At 42.2% G+C, this 27,298-nt stretch overlaps 2 protein-coding genes across 4 annotated transcripts in view; one reads left to right on the top strand and one right to left on the bottom strand.

The window, feature by feature from the left end:
• Positions 1-854: 854 nt before the first annotated feature.
• twist2 lies at positions 855-5,671 on the top strand. The gene is made up of 2 exons (XM_086267149.1): positions 855-1,610; positions 3,392-5,671. Exon 1 carries the CDS (start codon positions 1,083-1,085, stop codon positions 1,575-1,577), a length of 495 nt encoding a protein of 164 aa, XP_086123275.1. The 5' UTR covers positions 855-1,082; the 3' UTR covers positions 1,578-1,610; positions 3,392-5,671.
• A 6,706-nt stretch (positions 5,672-12,377) lies between these two features.
• hdac4 (histone deacetylase 4) overlaps positions 12,378-27,298 on the bottom strand; it is a 126,479-nt gene continuing 111,558 nt past the window's right edge. For all 3 annotated transcript variants that reach the window (XM_086265811.1, XM_086265812.1, XM_086265813.1), the window contains 5 exons: positions 24,852-24,970; positions 24,001-24,134; positions 17,974-18,058; positions 17,647-17,788; positions 12,378-16,890 (listed from right to left, as the gene is read on the bottom strand). In XM_086265811.1, coding sequence (XP_086121937.1) covers positions 16,851-16,890; positions 17,647-17,788; positions 17,974-18,058; positions 24,001-24,134; positions 24,852-24,970 — 520 coding nt within the window. In that variant the 3' untranslated portion in view covers positions 12,378-16,850. The remainder of the gene's footprint in view (positions 16,891-17,646; positions 17,789-17,973; positions 18,059-24,000; positions 24,135-24,851; positions 24,971-27,298) is intronic.

Below are 27,298 nucleotides of genomic sequence, written 5' to 3'. Positions count from 1 at the left end.
TGGAGGTATCGGCAGAAACCGGAGAGCTCGATGGTTAGTTTAAGCCTCCTTCCTGTTTGACTTCCACATTATAGGAGCTGCGAGTGCGCACAGACTTGATTCGATTAAATATCAAGCGGATATATTTCCACCGGTCCGACGAGTCTGTGCGTAAATCGCCCTCCGCGGTGCGCATACTTTACACTGGCGTTAAAACTCTGTTTTTACGGTACACGGAAGGTTTGTGTGGCTGTAAAAGGCCTCGCAGGGAGCGACTGTGGCACAAAGCCTTCACTCTCCAAGAACAAATGGATTTTATACTGCAGTTAATTTGATAGTTTTATTGACCCTAAAGGCTCTGGCTCATGTTTTACTTTAATTCAAATCCAGCGACCTTTTAAGAAATCTGGAAAATATTTTTATGAGGAAAGACTGTTATTGTTATTATCATTATTATTATTAAACTTTAACTTTAAGATGTAAACTAACTATAGATATATGTCAAAAATATCATTGCAAATATTCCAAGAAGAACGAGACAATTTTTTTCTTTTTTATTAAATTATTTTTTGTTAAATTATGAGTCATTTCATCATCTCAGTAAAAATAGTGAACGTAATTTTCTTCCACGTAAAGAAACTGTACTTTTTTTTCCTTCTAGGGACCACCGATGCTAAAAAGGGAAAAGAAAATAAGAGCAGAGTAAGTCGGTCATCCCTGGCCTCTGACAGTAAATACGAGTCTTGTTTAAGTCTTCTATGATACACGAAACCATGACTGGTCCCTCCCGCTTGCTGAACACCAAGGCGCACACTAGCTCCCCCTCCGCACCTCAAAACCCCTCCCCTTCCACTCTTAAACCTATTTAGCATCTGACGCCGGGATACCGTTTCCAAAAATATTGTAAGGAAAAAACTTCCTGCACGAGGAGAATCGTGCCAACCGCCACTTTGACCATAGTTCCTTCCAAAGTAAGACGCGCAGAGACCCATCTCGAAATTATTCCCCTCAGCTTCAAGGATATCTATACAATTTTTGTAACCACGGCTTCAAAGGTGGACAGCGTGTTTTCCTCTCTATCTCTGCATTTCTTCAAGAAAGAAATGGAAGAGGGCTCCAGTTCTCCGGTTTCCCCTGTGGATAGTCTGGTGACCAGCGAGGAGGAGCTGGACAGACAGCAGAAAAGCTTCGCGAGAAAGAGGAGGCACAGCAAAAAGTCCAGCGACGACAGCAGCGGCAGCAGCCCGGGTCCGGTGAAACGGGGGAAGAAGCCGAGTCCGAGCAGCACTCAGTCGTTCGAGGAGCTGCAGAACCAGCGGGTCCTGGCCAACGTCCGGGAGAGGCAACGGACTCAGTCTCTGAACGAGGCCTTTGCGTCTTTGCGCAAAATTATCCCCACACTGCCGTCGGACAAACTCAGCAAGATACAGACGCTGAAGCTGGCCTCCAGATACATCGACTTTCTCTGTCAGGTGCTGCAGAGCGACGAGATGGACAGCAAGATGTCCAGTTGCAGTTACGTAGCGCACGAAAGACTCAGTTATGCGTTCTCTGTGTGGAGGATGGAGGGCGCTTGGTCTATGTCAGCATCTCACTAGCACCCACAGACCGTCACTTCCAATGCCAAAGCGGTGGGTAGCACGAAGCCCGGAAAGAAAAAAGTCGATGATGTCAGTGTTTACAGCAGGAAAAAGAAGTAATAACGATGAAGGGCTCGTTTGTAAAGGCGCCGCTGTAGGCAGATATAACGCCTTATGGTAAAACGGTTATGAAGCGCATTATGGGAGTCATCCCCCAAATTCTGTTTATTTTCACTTTGAACTTTACTTAAAAAAAAAGAGTCGTTATCAGGTGACGACTTGACCACGTGTCTGGAGGGAAACTGTAGCCAGATGTGTAGGTGACAGGCATCCAGTGCGTCAAACGTGTCCCCATCCCTTTTTTTAAATGTTCAAACTTTAAGCACGAGGCCGCAGCATCTTTTAAACCCTGCCTGTCCGCGCGCAAACTCTCGGGGACAGAATAATCCATGATATCAATTTGATGTTCCGAGACTTGAGTGAAGCAGAGGGATGTGAAAAATGGGCTCGTGTTTATTTGAAGGATTAGGCGGAGGAATGAATACAAATAATAGTTGCGGAACTTGTTTACATGCAGGCATTAAGTAGGTGCCACATCTGCTGCTCTCTTCTATTTATTGCCAAAAAATTAAGTTGTTTTTTTTTTTAGTTTTTTTTAACTTTTGTAGTCCCTCTTATAAGGACCCTAGTTTTTCTTTTTTTTAAAGGGCCAAGACGCAGCTGTAGTGCCACTACGGGTAATTTATATCCACAACAGAGCGCCTTCCTGTGTGGAGACCGCAGGAATGGGCAGCTCCTGCGGCTGGACGGGGAAGTTCAGGCCAGTGCAAGACAACAAAAACAGAGCCCGCATTAACACGCAGGCTCGTTACTTTCTTCGGGCTTGCTTTGCTCCCTGATCTGGTGGACTGGTTACTCTACAGCTGACCTGCAGCTGGGACAGATGGCACTGTTTTGGAGGTTTTACTTTTAATTTGAGCTTTTTATTTTTATTTTAGCAAAGGGGTATTAAAGAGGGAGTAACAGTGACTCTATTAGTGATGTCAGTAATCAGGAATGCGTCTTGTTTTAGTCGCTGTAACCTTCCTTTAAATATCCGACAGGGCTCAGGGCCCGATGTGAAGATCGAAGCCTGTCCGGTCCTGACTGCTCCTCGGAGCTCCTCTGAATCTGATATCAGGCTCTTCACCGTGATTTGCTTTAAATTTGAAGGCGCATCCGCGACATGCTGGCTAGATTCAAAATATTCCGACGCGTGGCTTGATAGCGTTAAAAAGGCAGAGTTAAACCGGCGCTGGGGTTTCTCACGGGCTTCAGGTTTATCCAAAATATAGTTGGAATGAAAAGTAACAACAAACATTTTTTAATTTAGCAGCAAAATGAATAATTCACACCGGGCTGTGGACACACTGCGGGGCCTTTCAAAACAAACTGCGACCTTGGTGAGCCGCGTGATTTATTTCAATAATAACTCGGGGCTTAACTTTGCTCCGAGGAATTGGATTTTATTGTTTCAGGCTTGTCCACTAACGCCGAATTTACTCAGGTGCTTTAAAACCGAAGCCCAGAATAAAAGCAGCTGTGGAAGTACATTCGCATTCAAAACCACGCTGCTTCCCTGCCTCCATGTGGTTTTACTCAGCTCCGTGGCTAATAATTGATTCATTCATTAGTTCGCACGTGCTAATTGAGCCCTTACATGCGTAAAATACGCCAGATGTCCTCCCCCCGAAAAGCCAGAGCCGATAGATAGCCTGTCACTGTCCACACACGTGATCCCTCCTGATCAATAACATCTCCCCCACATTTCTTTCTCCCTGTTTCTTTTGCAGACTGTTAACTTCTACAAAGTATGAAGACCACAGGGATTATTGAAGAACCCATGGACCTCAAAGGCATGGCGCAGAGACGTAATGCGAGCCACAACTACAAACTCTCTGGGAGTGAGTGTGGATGTCGACCCATCGCACTGCTTCTGATCGTCCGGAGCAGTTTGTGGAAGAGAGAGCGGGGGAAGCAGGAAAAGAGCCAGAGCCCTGTGATGTGTGTAGGCCTAAAAGATGTTACAGCGAATAGCTCGGATTCACGGCCTGTATTCCACCAAAGCCATCCTTTAATCGTTTTTAGAAGTAAATATATTTTTGTGTTTTGTTTTGTTTTTTAAAGACTAAACCAAATTATAAATATATATAAATAAATGCATTTTGTAAATACTTGTGTAAGTACGCCTATAGCCTGTAAAGGGACCAATGCAATTTAGATTTTTTTTCGCTGCATGGATTTAGTTCATCGACTTTCTTTAGCAAGTCTCCATCCAAACTCCGTCCAGTGTACATTTTCTTTGGTTTGTTTTGCTTATTTATTAAAACACGTATTTTTTGAAAGAAATACGTTCCGGTTTTTTTTTATTCGAGTTATATATTTTAGGCTAGAACATGTAGTTCTGCTGATTAAATTCAAATAAAAAATACATCAAAGAAATAAATATAAAATAAAAAAAAAATTTAGCCAATTTTTTAGATGGGCGTAAAAGAATACGGCTCCCATGTAAACCACATTCTTTCCCTCTTTCTCCGCTGGGTGTGAGAACGTGCCCCTCCTCTTGTTATGGAAAGAAAACACCGAGAAAAAAAACAGACCATAAAATAATACAGCTTCATTAACAGTGCAGGAAACTCGAGCCAGTTTCAAACTGGGTCATATAAAATGTTTGTACGCTTAAATAACGAGTAATCATTTCAAATGGCGATGCCTTTGTGCTTCCTAACGAGCAGGGAGCCCCCAAAAAACCGCAGATAAGGACAATAACTCTGCCTGTAGTATGAAAAAAAAAAAAAACCCAAAGACCCCTCCTAAATGACTGAAGAAATTCCTTTGAATCTCCGCTCAGTCAATACATCCAAACTGTTTACATGTCGTTTTCCCAGACGTGGTTAGATGCAATCTAAACACTAAAAGGACCTCATTGTTAACGTGGGGCTGTTAGTGTAAATGGATGGCTGACTCTTTGTGGCTATTTCAGCTGTGTACAGTGCACTGTGGGTCTGCTGCTGGAATAACTGGGTAGCCTAATTTTATCAACCAGTAAAACAAACGCCTGCCCCCTGGTTTAAATACAGCACTTTCAAATTACTTTTTCCCGCACTGAACCGCCGGCTTCTCCGGTGAAAAGCTGTATAAAGAATCAGCGATCTTCACTGAGCTGGTCTTATAAAATACTTGTGTTACTAAATATTTAACCCTCTACATGAGTGATGCTGAGTCTGATTTTTTCTTAATGGTCTTTGAACGCGGCCTCAATTAGGAGCCACCTGCAGCCACCGTGGCTTTATCCTCCTGTAGGTTTGTGAATATGGTAATGCGGCACTCTGCCGTCAAACACTTTTACTGTTTTACAGTGTGAGGAGTCTGTGCAGCAGGGAGCCTCTTTTATTTTGAAAATCAAGAGCTTTCCATCACTTAGAAACCGAGAGTGACCTATATTTATTTCAACCTTTTAAAATAGATTGGTTTATATGATAAAGACGGTGTGACCAGTCCCAGTCTTACTGCTCGAGGAATGGCACGACCCTCCCTGCATGAAGGGTAAGGATCAGGCCATTGTAAATGTGGTGAATTTACACATGCTATACCTGAGCCGCATGGCAGCCAAAACACACTCACTGGAGTTTCTGTATAATAACAAGCGCATATTCCTGTGAGCTCTAACTAATTAATCTCTAAAAGTTTAAGCAATAATAGCCAGAATCCTTTTCTAAATCTTTCACAATGTTTCAAAAAAAATATGAACAGACGCCACAGTGTGCAGTCACTTTTGGCATGGTGGTCTTGGACGTTGTTGTGCAGCCCTTCCTACCAAGGCCGGCTTATCCATAGGAGCCCGTTTGATACCTGCTCATTATCCCAGGCCTTCACAGCTGAGCAGCACAGAATCACCCGGGGCCACCGCTCCAGTGGTGCGAGAGATCCAGATGTTTCCCGTAAAATCAGACGGAAAAAGCTACAAAACTTTAATTTGCACTAAAAAACGGAATAAAGTAAAGGTTTACACTCTGTGTGCCTCAAACGGTATTGTGTGTTCGTCTGGTTAAGTAAAAAAAAAAAAAATCAAAGGTTAACCTTTTACCACTTTGAAGGGTGATGTTGGCTCAACTCTCTCTCTCTCTGTGTGTGTGTGTGTGTGTGTGTGTGTGTATTTGTTTGTATGTGTTTGCTGGCAAGGCTGGAAGTCAGCTGTGTAGGCTGCCACTGAGGGAATACACAAAGCATTAGTCAGGCTTCAAATATGCCTCAAAGTTTTGAGCCATATCTGATTTTTCTCTTTGGTTCCCCTGTTGTGAAGGTTTATTTTATCAAGTTAAGACTGATGAAACGGGTGATTAAAAAGGTATTCTTGCTAAGAAATTAAACTACTTTGAGCAAGACAGCTCTTTATTATTCAGTATTTTATGCATACACTGGCCTCACTAGAGGAGAAAAATGCTTCATGCAAACACAACAAAAGCTGCAAACAAGCCACATAAAGATCCTCCATCTGTCATAAAACAAATAAAAATGAAACTGCAGGCGTTTCTTTCTGTGTTTATATGAACCGGTGCTGACATTATGGACATCTTCACTAACAAAGCAATAAACTGCTGTGTATAAGGTAAATGAGCAGAAGTTCAAATGCGAGGAGAGAGTGTGTGATAGTTTGAGAGTTCAGAGAAACCTGGCAGAGACTGAGCTGTCGAGGCTGCCCTGAAAAAAACAGAAGATTCTGGCATTTTTCTTAAGCTCGTCTCCACCTTTCCTTCATTCCATCATTTATTCAGGCGCCCTGAGATCCTACACAGAAGCATGTGCCTGCATTACTGTCATATCTCAGGCTCATATTCTTAAATATGAGGATTTTATTTCTTCAAAGAAGGTGGAAACTCAATATTTTAGATTTTTCTTAAGCAGCTTTATGCCTCTTACAGTCACCACACGTCGTCACTCACAGTCAGCTCCTTCCTCTTCATCATGCATCTGCTGATTGCTGATTATGCTGATTACACTAACAGAAAGCGTTTGGTGTATGGGATAGTTTGTAATGACTGATCGTTGAATTCCACCAGCAAACCCTTTTTTTCCCTCAGTCTGCTTCGATCCTGACCTACAGCCTCAAACTTAACAGACTTTACACGACACTGCTGAGGTTCATCCTCCATTAATCCTACATTAAAGGGCGTGGCACTCTAAAGCACTCCTAAGTATCCTCATAACCCCGATTTTGTGTGTCTGTCATCGGCCCTATAAAAAGAAAAGTTCACTGCATGCACATAGTTCAGGTCTCATACCTACTCTCTGGCATCTCCGTGCTTATCAAAGGGTTTCCTGCATTTTACAGCTCTGAGTCGTAGTGTGCACATCATCCTCTCATCCCCACACTGCTGCCGTTCACTGCGTGTCTCTTTGGGGTATTTTATTTCCCCATTTTGTGTGACAAACACATCTGCAGTGCAGTTCTGAAAACACCTTTCACTTCTGATTTGTGATGTACTAAAAAAACCCGATCTGATGCTGCTGCCACGTGAAAAAAAGACAACGTCTGATCTGTCATGTTGTTTTCGTATCTCTCTGTATGAGATTACTGTTGTTATAAAAACAGTGAAGGCAATCACACTCAGTTCTGGAAAGCAGAGAGACCAAATTCCAAATTAATGTGGAGGCAGATGCTTTTGTTGAAATCCTCTCTGGGGTATGAAGTGTTATTTAGGAGTCTTTTATGACAGACTGTCAAAACAAAAGCTTTTTTTTGGAGCATCAATTGATATCAGGTCTGGATTGCATTAAGAAATAAATGTGATCAATTAAGCAATAGATAAAGTATAATTGCAGAGCACAAATATGCATGCAGCTGTGGCCTGGAGCTGCATTATGTGTGTTTATTATACATAACCTCTGGTGTTCTCTAAAGTCCATCTGACCTCAGCTTATATGCATGCACACATATATATAAACTGCATCCATTTCTGACTAACACAGCCAACATCTTTTATTGTGCATTTAAATATGTATTATCCCTTCATAAGATTGAAAAAAAAATTGTGTGAATCGTCACACCAAGTTAGAAAATATCCAACTTTAGCGTCAGTGATGTCAGCCAAACAATAATTGCAGCCTTGCTATCAGGTTCAGGCGAAGGACGGTGGAAGAACGAAACATTTCTTTAAGGTTTCACTGTTTTTTTTTACTCACAAACAAATACACACAAAAAAACACATTAGCTATAATAACAGTTGATCAATATTTCTAACTCACCCCATAGTGAGTTCGGCCAGACACCAACAAATCAGTGCTTTTGCTGGTAAACCACAGTTTACAAATATGAATATGTATAATTTCCCTTCACCGTGGCTGAGAGCCAGTAACAAGGCTGATAGCTGCTCACAGACAACGCAGTAAAATTTGATTTGTCTGCAGGCCGGGGAGGAGACGAGGGTCTGTGTTTGTAGGGTGATGTGCCCCCACCTTCCTTTGCGCATCATTAGCACTAGTGATGACTGCAGGGTCAGCAGGAGTCACCAGGTCACGCCACTTCAGGAGCCAACCTTCTCGTTTATTTTTCACTACATTCAAGAGAAATGAGAACTAAACAGCTAATATATTCATATATAATTTAAGGCAAAAATAAAATATTTACTCACTGCTTCGAAAACCCAAAAGGAATTTGTTGGTATTTTTTTCCACTCTGCACAGGCACCACTATAAACGCTGAGGTCCATCTGTAGGACACAGCGGTTAAATCCACATCACAGTTCAAGCCGTCTGAAGACCTGGAGACGCCGCTGGTGGCACGGCTTCAAACAAGCAACATTCGGATTCATGATTACGATTACTGTGGAATTAAAAACAATAGACAATAATGTTATTAGTAGCATATCTAGAGAACATTTGTAAATAATAATAACAGCATCAATTTTCTCAGTCACTTCAATGTCACTGCAAGGCGCTTAACTATATTTTGTAAGATAAAGACCCCGCAATTATACAGAGAAGACAAACACAATTTTTAAAAAAAAAACCCTATGTGCAAGCATCTAGCAACAGTGGGAAGGAAAAACTTCCTTTTAACAGGAAGAAACCTCCGGCAGAACCAAGCTCAGGGAGGGGCGGGGCCATCTGCTGGTTGGGAGGGAGGGAGACGGGAAAAGACGGGCTGTGGAAGAGCGCCAGAGATTAATAATAACTAATTATGCAGAAAGGTGTATAAACACACAGTGAGTGAAGAAGCAACAACCAGGGCATCATGGGAACTCCCCAGCAGCAATGACCTAAGTCGGTGTAACTAAGGGAGGGTTCAGGGTGACCCGATCCAGCCCTGACTATACGCTTTATGAAAAAGGAAAGTTTTAAACCTAATCTTGAAAGTAGAGGAGGTGTCTTCCAAATCCAAACTGGAAGCTGGTTCCACAGAAGAGATGCCTGAAAGCTGAAGGCTCTGCCTCCAGTTCTCTAGGAACAACAAGTAAGCCCACAGTCTGAGTGCAAAATACTGTTTTGGGTGTGATAATGCACTGAGATGGGGTCTAACAATTAAAGACCCTGTATATGAGGAGAAATTGTAAATGGCCTGTATTTGTATAGCGCTATACTAGACCCTAAGGACCCCAAAGCGCTTTACACATCCAGTCATCCACCCATTCACACACTGGTGATGGCAAGCTACGTTGTAGCCACAGCCACCCTGGGGCGCACTGACAGAGGCGAGGCTGCGGGGCTCGAACCGGCAACCTTCCGATTACAAGGCAAACTCCCAACTCTTGAGCCACGATCGAAGGATTTTAAATTGTCCTTCGCCTCCTCCAGAACCACAGTGTGCTCAGCCACACCTCAACGACATCTCAGGAACAGCTGAATAACAAACCACAGTGCCCGAGGCATTGATCTGGCCCTCAAAATCCCCAAATACCAAACTAATCAAGCATCTGTGGGATGTGGAAGAACAGCCTGATCCACGGAGTCTCCATCAGACAATCCACAGGACCCAAAGGATCCGCTGCTAATGTCCTTGTTATAGACGACCGCAGGACGTCCACAGCGGTCCCGTGGAAATTCCCAGATGGGTTTATGGTTGTTCTGTTGGCAAGAGGCAGACCTACACAACATTAAGCATGTGGTTTTAATGTGGCTGATCAGTGGATGTACAGTATGTGCTGCTGTCCGTCACTGAACTTCGTACTTAGTCCTGAAACCCAAGCTGAGAGTGACCTACTGTTGTTCTGTTTGCAGAGCCTTCCAGCCATGTGTGTGTCTTTCCATTTTTGATGTCAGCGCACACCGAACAGTAGACTAAACACACACAGTAGCAAGATAAGCAAATGCTGCACAGCTTTTCAAATACACTATGGATCAGAAGTGTCAGCCGGACTGACGGAACATCCGATGGAAAGAACAGCAAACGGCCACAGGCTCCTCACGTTCATTTCCATTGTTTCCAAAGTCATGCTTGGAATAGAAGAAGTCGAGAGAAACTGCTGGATTTGTTCTAATTTTGTGTCTAACATTTCGTCGACCTTTCCTTCTCCAAGACTTCACAGACATTACTCGACTGGGCCGCCTCTGTGATCCCAACGTACATGTTTGTTAGGACCTGTTAAATATAGCTGATGTTTGTGTGCTGAAGATCCAAATTTAATTCTAATGACTCTCTTCTATAATTAGTTTTATATGTCATCCAAGCAACTGGCCAAAGCCTCATCGCCCATTTGGAGTCACTCGAACCTGCAATTAAAAAGTGCGGCGATGAGCACAGCTGGGAGGATGAGGCCTTTTTTTACGCATACGGGCGGCTGGGTAATGACAGAGCTGACTGATAACGGCTGACGCTGGAGGAAGATGAGCAAGGCAAGAAAGCTGCGGCAGACCAGAATGTCACTGCAGGGAAATGAGAGGGAAACAAAATAAGGGGTGGGGGGTTCTGACTTTTCAGTTCTTTGTTGTGGAAGAAGAAACCATCTTGTGGGTTGAGCTTCAGGAGGGGGGAAAGTTCAACTAGCAGGGCTTCACCCGTTCTCTGACCTGACCTGACTTAGAGGCCACGGGGGTTGTGTGTCACTGCATAGCGGGAATACGGTGAACTTAAGGTGAGACGGGCAGTCTGTGTGTGTCACAGGCACGCCATTAGAGCATCTCAAGGCACAGAGGAACCATAAAAGAGCACATTCCCAGCTTTACTGTCGTTGTTTTTAGTAGTAGCACTTTCAGAGCTCTTTTCAGCATCTCTAAGATGGTAAATATTGTCCCTCACGCCTCAGCTGAATGTCATTTTCTCAAGAAACCAGATGTTGTCTTCTCATTTGTCTTTTACACTGCATGGTGCTTCAAACCTGACAAGTCTACAAATCCTGCCGCAGTGGTGTTATTTACACTGTTACTCACTGAATTCAGACTCTGACCGAAAGCACAGCGATGTATATTTATTTGAGGGGAGGAAAGTCGGGATTGGCTTTGTTTGTTTTTGGACTGTTGTCTTAGCGTTAGTTCCACCACCATCAGGGATTCAACGCTGGTTAAGACCTTTGACCTCTCCAAATGGGTGTTTAATCCTGGTCAAAGCTACTGTGGGGCCCTTGTTGTCGTTCTTGCCAATGATGCCCACCTCTGGACGTAAAGGCACACTACCCCAATTTTACACTGAAGGCTGTTTGCAGGAACTGGGGAGCGCAACTTTGAATGTTAACATTTATAAAAACTTGTGTGCCTGCAGAGGGAGCTGTGTGCAGTGTGATAGCTTCTTTAGCTTCAGATTAGCTTTAATTTAGTGTGCCATCTTTCACTCTCATTATTTTAATTTGTATTATTTACTGTTGTCATTTATATTTTTATTAATTTAAATTTTTTTGGTCTTAAATCATTTGCTTGTTTTTGATGACTTTGTTAGTGCAGCACTTTGGTCGTCGTCTGTAGTGTTTAAATGTGCAATATAAATAAATTGACTCTGTTTTTTTGGCTGTTGGTTGGATTAAAGATTACAAGCTTGAAAGAAAAATCAAATCTGGGGATTTTCGGACCTTTAGCTTCTGTTAGAGCAGAATATCTGACCAAACAGTCTGCGGTCAATATACATCGCAGGAGATTTGGCCAAAAGCATATTAGTTTAACTGGCGAATCTACTGGGATACGCTCCAGGACTGGATAACCAGTTAAGAAAATGAATGCATGGATGGACCATCATCATAAATATTAGCATGAGGTCCAGTTGACTATGACTGGAATTACTGGAGGCGAAGCTTGGCAGATTCAACCATCAGCTACACCCTGCTGTGTTGGCACACCTCTCAGTCAAACCATCCACCCTCCTGATTTTGACCTTGAACAGATCCAGATGGATGAGTTTTTTGCACTAGCCTTGGACTTGTGAGCTTTTTAATGCTGTAAAGTTTGATATTTACATTTTAACTATGGTATTGACTCACTTGGAAGTTGCCAGTTGGAAACTGCATGTCTGCAAGGCCAGATCAACCTCATCAGAATATCCTCAGAAACACAAGCCTTTCTCAGGCTCCATCTTTTTTGGAAATTTTACCAAGCGTGGCATTCATATGCAACCATATGATATGTTTATGCAGGATTAAACTCTGTCTAGTCTCCAACCATTACCCACCACAACAAACTGCTGCAAAGTAGCGATGGAAGCAGATACGGATATGCTGTTGCACTCGAACTTTTAAGTGCAATCCCTTTAAATCTCTGTAGTATTTCTTTTATCGCGTATGAGGACACATCCTGAACGTCTGCCTTCATGCTTTTTCTTCGAAATTACAGCAAACAGTAAAAGCATAAAAACACACATTGAGGTTTTTTTTTCCAAAACAATACTTTATAATGTACATGTCAAAGACAACATGTTAGAGCAAAGGTTCCCGAGAAAAATGTACTATTTTTGTAACAATGGTGGAACAAGTCAAAAACATAACTGATAAAAAAAAAAAGAATATGCATTTTATACATATGTAAACCTAGAACTGTTTGTTTCTGAACCACAGTGGTCAAAGAGATAACTGGCTTATTTACTGGAATGGACAACTGTAACAATGACCTGGCGTCTGGATGGAGCCCTTTGATGAGTTCAGACGTGACAGAAAACACAAATATCTTCTGAAAATCCTCCAAAGTCACATCTCGCCTGGTTTGGGGAAAAAAAAAAAAAAAGACAGTCCATTCTGGTCTTATAGTTTACAAAGCATCCCACCAAACAATTCATTTTCTACATAAATACAATAAAATCTATTGTCTGTGCTTGATACTATTTCTTTTTGTGACTTATTCAACTTAAGTCTGCCAGGTTTGATGATTCATTCGCTACAGGTGAAAGCACAACATGGAAAGCACCCAAATTCCTCCATATTAGAAACAGAAAGAGAAGCAAAGAGATAAAAATAGTTTGGATACAGTGAAAGTCCTTCAGTGCTTGATCCCTTGTGCTGGTGTGTGGCAGGGGACAGACAGACAGGTAATGCATGCAGACAGACGGATCATGCAGGGAGAAAAGAGGAGGAGCTGCGTGGGGTCAGACCGGGGCATCTACAGAAACAAGACAGCTCTCAGACCTGCGAGGGTTAAAAAAAAAAAGATTTACCTTATAATAAATGGAAATTACACCAAAATGGAATGCTGCTTTTTTCTTTTTGGTTACTGGACATTGTTTTAAGACTAACAGTGAAGACAGATGGCCAGAGTAGCCAGACAGTGCTAGTTTTGGCAGCGTTTGAGAAACGAAAGCATTAAACAGAAGAAAAGCCATGACTGGCACTGTTGTGCAAAGGTTCTGGGAATGTTCTGGGCTGGGTTACTGAAAGGCATCTCTTCAAGTGTGTTAAAATGAGCCGAGATGTCAGCATATCCCAGCTGAGGTCATATTCAGGATAGCCCGATTATATGCATTTTCATATCCCGACTATGAAAGTACGCAAGTATCACACACACAAAGAAGCTGGCCAACATCTACAAAGGAGAAGAAAACAATGTGTGTCTCACAAAAAGGGAATGTACAGAAAAAGCTAAAAAATGATAATAAAAGATGCCCTGCTGCAACCAGACCAGAGGTTTTGTTTTGGCAGAATTTACTTTATGCACGATTTAATGCAAACTGTATTGGTATAGACATTATCTTTAGAAATTTACTAAAAAAAGATGATGGTGGAAACAATCTACCATATCCATATCTCAACTACAAAAGTTACGGAAAGGATTTGAGACTTAAAGACATTAGTGGTGCATTAGTAAGGAGAGGGAAGATCTCTGCTAGATACATTCAGTTAAAATAAGCAAATTTATTTCTTGTACGTCTGATTGAAATTCCCCCCCAAAAAAGAAAATCAAACGTGTTTTTTCCTGTTTTTTTTTAAGGCATCGATACCTCGGTCCTGCTTGGCTGTTACTGTGATCAAACTGCGATTTTTAGATACAGAAACATAACTTGCATACCAAAGCTGATGAGACTTCAGCTGTGAACTTGAAAAATGTTAATTTAAATTAAAAACTAAGCATACTTGGCCTGATAAGGAAATAAACGTTGATCATACAAAACCATTTGCAAGGCCCGTCGTGGTGATTTAACACAGGGGGGAAAGGCAATGGCTGTGTTCCAATTCTAATCCGCCCTCGCTATTCTTCCTATTCTTTCAAATACGTCAGATGATAATCTTTAACAAAGAGGAACAAAAAAAAAAGACTCAAATTTCCTGAAATACTGAAACTTAACAGATGCCAGGCAAGATATGCGCGCAAGAACATCTGCACGAGAAAGAAAAGGTATGGAATCTGACAAATATGTGCATTAAAATGCAAGGCTGAGCAGAGGGCGACTGCACACCTACTGTAACAGTGTTATGGTACCAATGGGGTAACTAATGAAATAAACAAAACAGACAACAAAAAAGTCATTACTGCTGAGAGACAAAAAACAGCCAGAAAGATGCTGCTCAACACATGATCAACAGCAAAAGGTGCCTTCAGTAACACCCTAAAAAGGGCCAACTGTAACTAAGACCCACGGAAAGTATTGTTTTTCAATACCAACTTCAAAAACAAGATCGTAGCATTTTGTAATGTATAGATATATAATATACTCATTTCTTTTTATATATAAATCTACTATGAACAGACAGTAAATACACAATTGTCCATCATTATACAAAGTAGAAACATTTGAATCCCAACGCTCCCGCAAAAACCCTGAACCCAGAAAACGTACTCATGTAACGTCCACTAAAAACAGAGTCTGAACCCTCACCTGCTGTGAAGTATGTCAGCTTTACAACATAACAGAGAAACAGAGAGTGGACAACACGCACAAAACAACAGGAAAATTGTACAAAAATAAGTCACTAGAGCTCAAAAGCAGAAAAAAGCGAAAGAGAGGAAAACAAACCACAAAAATAGTGAATGTGTGTGGCAGGAATACTCAGGAGATCAGTGTCCTATGTACAGTAAATAACAGTAAATACCACAGCGCTCCGTTTCCTGTTCACTTAAAAACGACATTAAAGACACGATTCGTTTTTAGGTCAAATAAAGGCAGCAGAAGGTAGTTGCCCAGAGGGCCAAACACAAGCTGGAAGGAAGTTAGCATGTTGATCAGAGGGGCCACTATAGTCCTAAACTGGGACTGTTTAATTATTAAATTAAACTACTACGACCTAGCTGCTGGCTGTGTGTGTGGTGCAGAGCGACTGGGAGCTATATCATGGGCTTGACTTCAAAAAAGTCAGAGCAGGAAAATTTTACATCTTGTCTTCTAAAATATTATAACATATAAAAATGCTGATTCAAAAAGATTTGATGCTCAGATTAGTAACGAGACCCGGCCTAACGAAACGATTCAGAATCCAGGAGGACAGGCTGAGCTACATGTGCTATTTAAAGCTCAAATATGTGCATTTGAGCCAAGGGCTGTCAAAAAGAGGACTGCATTTTATAATGCAGAACACCTAAAAATGTTTGCATACTATTAAAAAAATATAGAGAGAACAGTTTGTGCTTTATTGAAAACGAAGAGGCAGAAACATTCACACCTGCCTCGTATCACCTGACATTTGCAAAGCAGATGTTCTTGATCGAAAGGATCGAAAGATGTTAGGCCAGCTGTGAAAGCTCCAGAACACCCCTCTGGAAAATCCCAGGTGGTATGGTCCTTGTCTTAAAGAGAGGGCTGGTTCAACAAATGAGCCCATGTGAGATTAGCTTATTTCCATTCGGCAAATGTCTGAAAAAGTGAGACAAATTCTAATGTAAATACAGACACTGCTCAGTCGTTGTTATATGTGTGGGGCGGTAAGTGGTTATACTCTACAGAGACAATAATCTGTCATGCTTTGGCTTCATTTTTATGTAACTACTACATACGATATAAACAGGATTCTATCTTTCATAAGTCCAAGTGCTCCAGTAAAGTGCATGCTACGTATATCTTTCTCTGACAAAGAAGAACTGGTGCCTATGTGATTAAACGATACAATTCCAACTCTTAATTTCCTTTTTAAAGGAGCCACCTCCAACTTGTGGCTGGGAACTACCTTCCAAGCTGACACTGAAAATGAGGGGAAAAGGTGGGGGCAGAGACAGTAGGCTGGTTGCAGGGAATTATAGGTAAACATGCCAAAGTCCTTCAGTCTATGTGCCAACAACATGCAGGCAGTGGATGTCTTGCCAGGATAGAAATGTGTGAGGGCTTGGGGAGAAGAGGCCTCAGTCCCAAAACTATTTTTAAGGCAAAACTCTTCCAGTGGAGTTCAAAAAAATTCCACCAAGTTTAGACGGGGTGGGGGGAAAGGCACAAATGTCTTTTACTCTAACAGGTTTGTGACCTTTCTCATCTGTAACCTTCAACAACATGGAAAACTGACGTTTTTTCCCTCTCGTTTAGATATCTGGAAAGAGCAAGAACCCATCTTTAGTCCAGAGTAACAATCACAATAGCTATGGTGGTCTTCACGAAAGCGAAGAGATGAAGATAAAGCAGGGACAGAGCAGAATTACACGAAGAGTAGATGACTGTAGGTCCTCTGCATGGTTCTCACTGGCAATCAAAAGTATGTCTGTCTAGTGTTTTAAAAGCACTGGCACTGGAGGTTGTCATTACGGGATAGCTGAAACAATCGTATATCCAAAAGTCTTTAAGTGCAATGCAATGCAACGCGTTTATGCTGATTGCTCAGTGCACCGCTGATCAGCAAAAGGGTCGCTCATCTTCAGTGGTCCATTTTTGTCACGATAAAATGCCACAGACGAGTCTGAGTGATCAAAAAGGTCGTGGATGTTTCTTTACATAGGAGCTTCCTCTTCCATCGGTTCCTCTTCAGCCCTGTGAAAAAAGGATAACACTATGAACAAAGGAGAAGTAACAGATGCTTAAAACTGTTTCAACTAATTAACAACAAATACAACATATAATGTTACAGCAGGAAAAGGCTGCATTGAAAGAGTCCTGTAAAAGAAAGTTTTCACAGGATTCAGTAGCGTGTTGAAGCAACAACTAGAAGTCATCATTTTCTGTTTGACTTTTTCCTTCTCTCACATCGTGAAGGAATTTTGGCTCACTCTTCTTTGCAGCTTTGCTTCAGTTTTTTTAGATTCGCAGTCATTCATTGATTCATTTATCTCTCACAGCAGCATTTCAATCACTTTGGACTTTGACTGGGCCACTGCAGCACTTTGATTCTTTTCTTTTTCAGCAATCCCATTGTGCTTGGGATCATTGTTGTGTCCTGGCCCAGTCGGGGCAATGGTTTTACTGTAGCCTCACATTTAATTCTAACTACAAGATTCCCAATGTCCTCTGACTGAAAAACAACTTGGTGTGAGGTGTTTGGGCTGATGTGCCGTGTTTGTTTTCATTAAACAAGGTGCTGTGCATTATGGGCAAACACCTTCTGTTGTTCAGAAGCAACTTTGTAAACCTAACTTTAGGCTTTTTCTTGGCAATCCCTCTAAACAAGCAAAGCTTCTTCAGGGGTAACTCTGGCTCTGGTGTTGCGATATCGTGATGACCTGCTTTACCTCCTGAGCCAAATGTACACTAATGTAAACCAGTGACTGTAAATGACGACAATCAACTTACCTCTTTCCAACGTGCTTGTTTGCAACAGACAATGAGGCCATGGCAGAAACAGTTTCAGCTTCCTCTGCTTCACGCTTGAGGGCCTCACTCAAAGAATAACCCAGCGAGGAGGCAGAACGTTGCAGTGAGCACCAGTATTTACCTAATAACGAAATGCAGATAGAGTGTGTGCAGAGATATAATATGTTCCGCTAACTGGGTTTGAATGTGAAGTTTAGCATTTAGAAGCTTTGCTTACCAACTACCTGACTTACCCTTAGGGAAGCTAGTTACACCTAATTATTATTTCTAATGCCAGCAGGAAAAAAATGTAAAAGATCTACTCACTGTGAAATTCGATTACTTTCTCCATAGACCGTACCGCATTTGCATTTGGTCTCTGCTGCAGCACCTCATCGGGAATGGGGTCCAACTGAAAGGAACAGAAAACGATAGAAAAATTAAGCATGAAATGTTTTTGTCTATCAAAAGAAAAACATGCACATTTTTACAGTATCAGCGCTGAACCATCAGAAGAGTCATCTGTCAGACTACTTATGGCACCTTTGCTGAAATAAAACTGCTCTAACTTGGCGATGAAGCTATGTCTACTGGGAACATCGGTTAAGCGCTTTAAATGTATCACAGCGTTTCTTCTGGTGAGTTGCATATGGCGAGATAGGCCTTTCTATAAATGTGACTGACAGCTGTTCAGAAGCCTCCCTCCAAAACTTCACTTGAACTAATGCGAGTCCCTCCAGGTTTAAGGGATCGTTTTTGATCGTGGCCCACGGCCCACAGTTGAGTCAATCCAAGAGGTGGGGAGCAAGTTTGAGCTGCTGACACAATAGAAAATAGGCCTGCAGATGCACACCACCTCCCACTCATCAGCAGCTCTGCTACTCTTTGACACAATCGACAATGCGTGCTTTGTACAGCGTCCCACTCCGAGGACACATGCTAGTGCAACAGATGCATTAAAGCAGAAACTGCCAGTTCACCCAAGCGCTTGCACTGGCACACACGTGCACGCACGAAAAATGCAATCCTCAGAGAGCTCAGCTCCAACCGCAACACACAGAAAACAGGGCTATTCCCCAAAGTGCATTCCCAACCCGGAATGATTCAATTTCCCTTTTGGCCAACTGCACATACGACACTTTCTCATCCCATTTTGTCAAATAGGCGCATTCAGCTCCACATTCCACCACAGACAACATGCATCCCTTTTCTGCTCAGTCATAACCCCAACGGAATAAAGCACTGACTGAGAATCATGTAAAGAGAGACACGGAGAGAAAGAAAAACAGTTTGGCCTGAGATTTGTGAGCAGAATGCCAGAGAGAAGAGGAAAAAGTCATTGTCGGTTGGTCTCGCTTGGCCGAGGCTGGAAGTTTTCTTATAATTAAAACAAATAGTGTGTGGGAGGAGTTCAGAGGGAAGAGGGAAAAGGCAGTCTGGGGAGAGGGATACTTTAATCCTACTGTGGCACGACAGGCTACATCATGCAATGAAGAATGGACAGAGGTCGCACACACACACACACACGCGCGCGCGCGCACACAGTTTTAGCACAATATTTTCATTGGCCTATTTAATATTTGGCCAACACTTTCATCCAGAGTAACATACAGTAACAATGGACGGTCATTAAGCTTCCTAAAGCTTAATGACCGTCCATCAACTCCAACTATTTATCTATGTAATAAGTCAAAGCCGGCCTTACTTTTCCATACTGTTTAAATCCAAACAAAACCCTCAACGCACCAAAGGGCCGTTCGGGACCTTGCTGATGGTTTTCAGTCACCTCTTTGTTTCCTTTCTGTTCACTTCTTATTTCATTTTAATTCACGGCTTGCTTCAATTTAGGGTTAAAATACACCTTTCCTCAACACTAACCTAAGATTCAGTGACAGATCTGCCTCGCTGCCGTTATAGGTACAGCAGTGAGGCCCAGCTACGAGAACGAGCTGCTGCACTCAATAATCGACAGCCATGGAGCTCAATTACCGCAGAAGGTTCGGTTCTTCAGCGCCGCATTTAGTCTGGCAATGATGTACGCGTCAACCCGTGTCAGCCGGCTCTCCTTCATATCCCGCCTCTTCAGCGGAGCTGAACTCGGAATAAATGTCTGGATTTTTTCTCTGGTGTTGCCATTTCACAGAAATGAAATCACATTTATGTGATACTGTAATTTCAAATGTCATTTAACTGACTGGACAAAGAAACGAGGGAGAGAAGCACATGAAATGACCCGAGTCGTATGCAGCTCTGCTCCTTAAAAGTGGTGTAACATTACTTTAGTTGTGGCGGAGAAGGAAACAGCAGTGCTTATTATCCCATCTCGAAATTTCCAAGTCTGTAGACTGAAATCATTAATCTTTTAGTCAAAACTAACTCCTCCAACCTCCAGGCTACAGCCACCATCTACCCACCATAACCCAAGCCAGTTCCAGCCCAGAACTACCCAGCCCGTGCAAATCCAGCGTGCGTCAGCTCCCTGTCAGAGCGAGGTCAGGGGTTCTCTGGGGTTTCGTGAGGTTCACGTTAGAGCAGAGTTGGATAGGGGCAGTCTGTCAGCTTGATTGACAGCTGGGCCTCACGCTTATAAACTTTAATGGCTCTTGTCAGGGTAGTCCAGGGGCCCCACCCAGCAGGTGTGGCAAACGCACATATACACACACATACAGATATGCAAGCGTACTCTAACACAAGCCCAACTTTCTCCAGGACATCCTCTGTGATGATAATTCTGCTTATTTGAGTTGGTTGTACTGGCCTTGGCCGGATGTCTGGATCTTGGTGTCATTATAAATGTGTCGCAGTCTTTGATAGATAAGTGCGAGAGAATGATGGTTTGAATAATCTCTGAGGAGGTCTGCATCGCTCTGTGACACAGCGGTCCAAAATACAAAAACTCCTGCCCAAAGGAACTGAGACACCATGGAAAGCCATGAGCTGAGCGAAAGGAACGTGGCCCGGTAAAAACATTCCTAAGAGAGGCTGAAACCAAAACAGTGGAAAGAGGAGGAATTCCACTTGTTCAACAAAGAAAAAGTGCACAAGGCATCCATTGTTTACTGTTGTGTATGTGTGCATGTGTCGGCGGTCGCTAAAACCAGTTGATTATGTTATGCTAAGTAAACAAGGAAATGATGTGCACTGTGCAAAGCAGGCCACCTTTTTTGGAATAAAGGTGTGGGTTAGCCTTGCTCTAGTGGGGGAACAGTCAGATCCAAAGAGGGGGACAGGTGAAGTCGAGTGTCTTACTGTAACTGGAGTGTAAACGCACAAAATAACCTCATTGACAGCTGGTAACAATTAGCATATTAGCCAGTTGTTTATCAAATAATTGCTAACAACCGTGGTTCGAGCTGGGCCAACATCTGTTTGTGAGCAATCATCAATTAGTCCAGAGTTCAGAGTTGACTAGTGGAGCTGCCAATGCATCATTCATGAGCTATTTAACTAGAGAAACTCCAGCATTATGCATTACAGCAGTGAGACTGAATAAAAGAGCCTGTAAAGTCCATTCAGCAATTTTCTTCCCTAACTCTTCCCACCAGCTAATTTGAGCTGCTTTCAAAAGAAACCCAATACTCATTATAGCAAAGCTTGTCTTAACCTGCCAAAGAAAGTACGGCTAGAACTCTCACACAAGTTCGAGTAAAACACAGAAAGTACGAGACACAGGGGAAGAGAAGATGATGTATAACATACAGTCTTTTGCAGTACCTGCGCATTACCTCCCAGTCCATGATGGTCAACTAAAGAGCACCAACAGCATGAACAGTGTTTCAGTTATAGTCGTGCATTGGGTTCATGATACCTGCAGACAAACCCCTCGCCCCCCCCCAGGCAGCTGGAAGCAACATAAACAAATGCACAGCTGACCAGCAGTGATCGTATGCCTCAGTCCATCCCTCCAACACGCACACATGCACAAACTGAAACAGTCTCAAAGAAAGAGAACGAAAGTACTCAGTCATTCAAAAAAAAAGGATTTATTCTGACTGTTATTCATTTGATGCCCAGCTGGCCTTGGACCCAAAGGTTGGCAAGGCTTCACTGTTCCTAAACTTTGTTTTTGCCATTACCAGGACAGAAAAACAAAACAAGAAAACAGGCCACCATCCTTTCCCTCCAGCTCCATCCCCCACTGACGTTTTCCATCAACATTCCTTGTCCATTACAGAAACGTTTGCTGAGATTACGTTAGAAACACTTGCTTCCTGCTGTTTTGATCCGATCAGGGACATTTTAGTCTACTTTTTCTTCTTTGCTATCAGCTATCAAAGCACCAAACAACCGTGTGATCTGCCTTTGTTCAAACAGCTGACATCACTTGCTGCCAAAGAGCCAGCCGGAGCAGGTCATGCAAACTCTAGTTCTATCTTTGAAAGGGAAAAACATCATTGTGTTCTTCACAACTTTACTCAAACCAGTCTGCCCATTCAACACATGCCAGTAAGGCCTTCTGTACAACATGTCCTGTCAGGCTCCTGCCATATATCTATATCTATATATATATGTATAAATATATTTAAAATCATTATTCAAGATTTTGTTTTTTAAATTAAAGATGAAGCCAAGTTGTTGGGACTTGTGTATAGTGGCCAGGTTTATTGAAAAAGACTCCGAAGACCTGCACAGGTACAACAATACTTACACACGTCTTAATAACAATAGCTTCCTCCCTCCCGACTTCAAATGATTGCTCCATTTCCTTTTATTATCGGATTCCAAGACCAAGGCTGACCCTGCTTGCAGAGGTGTGAGGGTAACCACTTTCAGATGTGTATCAATGACAGGGCCCCGGGTGAGAGGGATGCCCTGCAGAGCCGAGGCAATTGACGCTCCCTGCCTCCTGCCTATTTTCGAATTTTCAGCTCCCCATGGCACTCGTCCAGGTACCTCCTCCAAACCCCTGCTGAGACTGGTGCTCTACAGGCGGCTGAAACCTTAGAAGCAAAGCCCCTGGCCTAAAATATTATTTTTGCTTCAGGGCGGTACTGTGAGTAACGAAAGTGTCCTTCAAGCTGGAAGTCATGAGCACAAACCTTCGTGACAGCAAAAAGCATCCGCCCTTCTGAAGTGTCCTTGAATTCCTGAAGCTTTAACAGATGTAATGGCAGTGCTATGTACTGCAGCTTCAAGTCATTGGTGGGCAAAATGCAGGTACAGAGAGGCAGGTTATTACATTTAGCCTCCAAGTTTAGCCATTTCCCATGAGCTGGAAGCTTTCTTTGATCTGTTTAGTCAGCGGTTAAAACATCGCCAGCGTGCTCACGATGCACTTTACGATTCTTTTTAGAAACGCCATTTTTATTTTGTTTTTCATGCAGGCTTTGTTTAGAGTTTATAAAATAAAAGTAAATTTTTAATTATTATTGCTTTTTAGTATTTTGCATTAAAGTGTCCCGAGGAAAATGTTAATAACACTGCATCAATACACTGTTACATCACATGGTATGATGTATTTGTATTTCAAGGTGCTCTATACTGCTGATACTGCAGAAGATGACGGTTTTAGCAGGAACAGAAACAACTCCAATGACAACGATCTGAGCCTGTGCGTGTGGCAAAGACTCCAGTTTAGATTGTTCCATTTTTAAAATAAATGTTAATATATGTCAGTCTGGATATTAATCCTCAATGTAAAGTGTCTCTCAAGAATCTCCACTTGAAACCGCAGTTCGCTGGTTCCTTTGCAATGAATCAGACACCAGCTAGAAGAAATCTGTGGGTAGCCATGAATCACAGAGCTGCTCCACTCCACAACCTACACACTCTACAATTAACCTTCTGCCTGGAAATCCTCCCTCTGACGTATGTGTGTGTGTTTGGTGCTCACTTCCTGTCTGAGTGGTGGGGTAGATGAAGAAAATGTGAAGAGCTTGGGCTTGGATGAGTTAAAAATAAAAATCAGCCTGCTGTTGTTGCAGAATTGTACAAACTTGTGGTGTAGTAATAAAATACTTTTGAAAACAGGTTCATCCTTCAGCAGGGACTATGAACCAAAACACTGCCGTTATGTGCGATGTAAGAAAATACATGACAAACACTTAAATATTCAATCCTAAAACATTGTAACAGCAAATCAAGAACCGAAATCATCGCTCAGTGATTCATTTGTAACACTTTTTGTTTTAGCGTCATTCATTTAAAGTGTACACAAAAAGTCTGCAGTGTTACTGAACCGCCTACTTGCACTGGAGCTCAAACTCCAGTGCAAGAATTATATGAGTGCTCACATATCATCACATATCAGCTGACACAGGCAAACGGTCATCTTTAATGTGCTGATCAAGAACAGTTTGACAATACTTGACAAATATTTAAAGTACTCTCTCCTTCTCTCTCTGCACATCTTACCTCATTGCCAAGCAGAGCAGAGATGCAGGCTTCAGAGGCATCACATATGGCTGTGAGGTCGTGACCCCCCTCCAAGGCAAGCACCAGCCGACCGCCTGCCAGACCCATCAGCTGCCTGGTCAGGTAGCCAAAGCCTGGACAGACAGGAAATCACAGCAGAAATGGCAAAGGGAGGGAGAGAGAAAGAGCAGGAAAAGAAAGAAAGACGAAGAATGAAATGGTATTCAGCCTCTAACTTCCTTTCTGGATATTGATCAAAGAAAAAAAAAAGCGGCTGGAGCGTGGATGAAGGAAGGGGTGAATGCATCACAGAGGAAAAGAGAAAGCGAGTGCACTGTGGATTTACTGGGGGGCAAAAAACAAGCCCTAATATAAGCCAGGTTTAATTTTAATAAATGTGGCTTTGCGTTTAGTCTTGGTCACAGCCTTTGATGTTTTTCCTCTCAGGATGAGGGGCGTTCTTATATATGTATTCAGCCATACTTTAGTCCCCCTAAATTCGACCATATCCCCTCTTACTGCAATCCTCTTTAACCCACCCATAACCCCCCCTCTTTGACAACAAAGACCCCTAGCTCTTATTTGAGATCTGCTGGATGGTTTTAGAAAAGCTCTTTGCTGTCACGCCAGGGTCTCTATCTGAATATGTAAGTTAGATATGCACACTGCACACAAAAGGGGCGAGTTTGTTTTTGAGTCTTTCCTAGCATTGAAAGCAGTGTAGCATCACACAGCATACGGCACGAGTGACGTGGTGCACGCCTTAAGATGTGCATATATGATTCAGCTCATAGGAAAAAGAAAAAACAGATTTAGAAGAAATGAAATGGACAGTTTGAATCAGCACTTACATTTGGCTGTCAGTTTGTATCCTCCCAGCGGTGGGGCATGTCCATCTACTGCATCAAAGCCAGAAGATACCAGAACCATATCAGGCGCAAACTCATTGGCAATAGGCATGACCACCGTCCTGGAGAAACAATAGGCAACGTAATGTATCCGTAAAAACACTTTAGTTAAATCTCAGTCAGTCAAAGGTTTTCAGCTTCTGATGTCTATATTTCGACCTTACACATCAGCATCTGCATGCATGCTTCTTATTTGGCTTGCTGCCCCACACACGAAGGCCAGAAACCAGAAGTAATTTTAAAGTCTAGTGTTTCTCAAAAACATCACAAAATCTTGGCGATAAGTGAGGTTAGATTTTGTCACACAGCCTTGTGGAAAATTCTCACTATTATATTGTATTTTTCAAGCAAGGCTATAAAAAGTGTCACACTACATTTCACTGGCATTCTTGCAACCGGATATTCTTAAACTGCCACATATGGTTAATATTTGATCTAAATGACAGGGTGACCGGGCTGCTCTTACTGTATGAAACATGTATTTTTAAAAAACAAATGCATTAAATACAGCAAATACTTTAGATTAGAAAGAAATGCAGCTCAAACCACCAAAAGGAGAATCAAAACCACCAAGCCTGAGATTTCAAGATTAAATTATAACACTATTAGAAGCTGTCCCATGTGAATATAAACAGTTCGTTTTTCCCACTGCCATATTTCCAATACATGAAACTGTGTCAAAGGATAAGGAACTCACAACAAAGCATACGTGGACATTAAAGAAGCACAAAAACCAAAGTGCTCACATCAACAAACTCAGGTCTGACAGACTTATAAATACCAAATAACGATTACCTCAGCCAAGGTTATTAAACACGATAGCTCGGAAGGTTGAACTTTGCAGTCATGTTTATAATCCATTAAAATTTGGGTTAGATCTACCAAGGTCTTCAAGGTTAACTTGATGATTTATTGTTTGAAAATTGACAAAAATTATTATAAATTGGCAGCTTATAGAAAGTACCATATATAGACTTAAAGTATCATGTCAGATTTGACCTCTGCTTTGAGATCGATGGACTGATCTGAAGGACAAAGTGATGATAATAGTATGTAGAGCTGCTGAAAACTATGTTAATAACTGCCATCGTCTTTAGGCATATATGGACTGCTATATGGCTTTGCATCAGTATTGTGTTAGCTCTGATGACTAAAAGAAGAGTAACAAGGACTGCTATAAAATCAATATACTAAGAAATGGCTTCAGTGTTCTTAGTGCCCTCGTGATGTTGCTTTCTTCCACTCTGAGGATGCTACAATTCACTCGCACTGTCAATGAATTGCAGTATTATATTTTTTTTAATTTCTAAACGGTCATTTTTCTCCATTTCATGGTTTTCAAAGCAAACATCCAACTAATCAGTTTGTTTGTACAGTATGTGTGTGGTAAGGAAAACTGCCACATAAATGTTTGAAGTGGAAGTTTTGGAAATTTAGTGCAATGAACCGCATGAACCTTAAGTAAAAAGGAAAAACGGAAGGACAGATATAATTGCATATCTGTATGCGTGTTAAGTACGGAGGATAACTAAGACTGGATGGGTGTGGTGAATGAGGGCTGCTTGTGTACAACCTTCATCTGACTGCTTGTGTGCAATGTGTCATACACAGAAATCAAATCAACAGTGGAATAGTGCGGAATGATTCACTGCAAGCTGTGGCTGGAAAATCCAGTCGGTTTATAGGATGACCTTGTTTTGAAGAAAGGGTTTTTGACCAAGCAGATTAGATAAAATAAGATTAGAGCTGTTTATATTTAACTTTTTTTGTCGTCCTATCACAAAATAACAATAACACAACTTTTAAGAAGTGAAAACTTTAGATGTTTATGGGGTTTCCATAAGTTATGAACCTGTAATAATCAATCCTCGAACTAGTAATAACAGGAGGGGCACAGACGTATCATGTGACATAGCATTCTGGTTTAGCATAATTTACAATGTCTAACTGAGTTCATAAATAGGACTTCCCAGATGGCAAAACAAGTGTCTCTGTCATTCGCTGTGGAACCTCTGGCATGGCACAACAATTTTTCTGGGGCCTGGGATATTTGGGCAAGTAGCATTTTAGTGAGGTCTGTGACTGATGGAGTACCACAGGGTTTCGTTGTAGGTCCCCTGTACTTTGCTGACCTCAGAAACACGGTGTTGGTTTGCCAGCTGTGGGTGAACAGCGTGCCCTGAGCTCCGTAGGCCGCAGGTTTTTCCATCTCTTGCTCACCACCAAATTATAACCCTTAGCTGTGCACACCCCACCCCCCACCACAACACAACACTCCTACATACACACAGCTGTCTGAGGGAGAGGTGGGAGGTAGCACTGGGAGGTTTTTGGGAGTCCCAGACAGTAAGTATACGCAGAGTGTGAGCGTCACTGTGCGCTATCGTGCA

Source organism: Aulonocara sp. 'chitande type north' Nkhata Bay, linkage group LG16 (genome assembly GCF_057382095.1).
Source record: "Aulonocara sp. 'chitande type north' Nkhata Bay isolate Kocher_YH1m ecotype deep benthic linkage group LG16, A_spYH_male_GT1.1, whole genome shotgun sequence".
Taxonomy (NCBI): Eukaryota; Metazoa; Chordata; class Actinopteri; order Cichliformes; family Cichlidae; genus Aulonocara; species Aulonocara sp. 'chitande type north' Nkhata Bay.
This window is presented reverse-complemented; position numbering and strand designations above follow the sequence as displayed.

Excerpts from the sequence above, each read along its gene's own strand:
- twist2 (XM_086267149.1), top strand. The coding sequence starts at position 1,083 with ATGGAAGAGGGCTCCAGTTCTCCGGTTTCCCCTGTGGATAGTCTGGTG.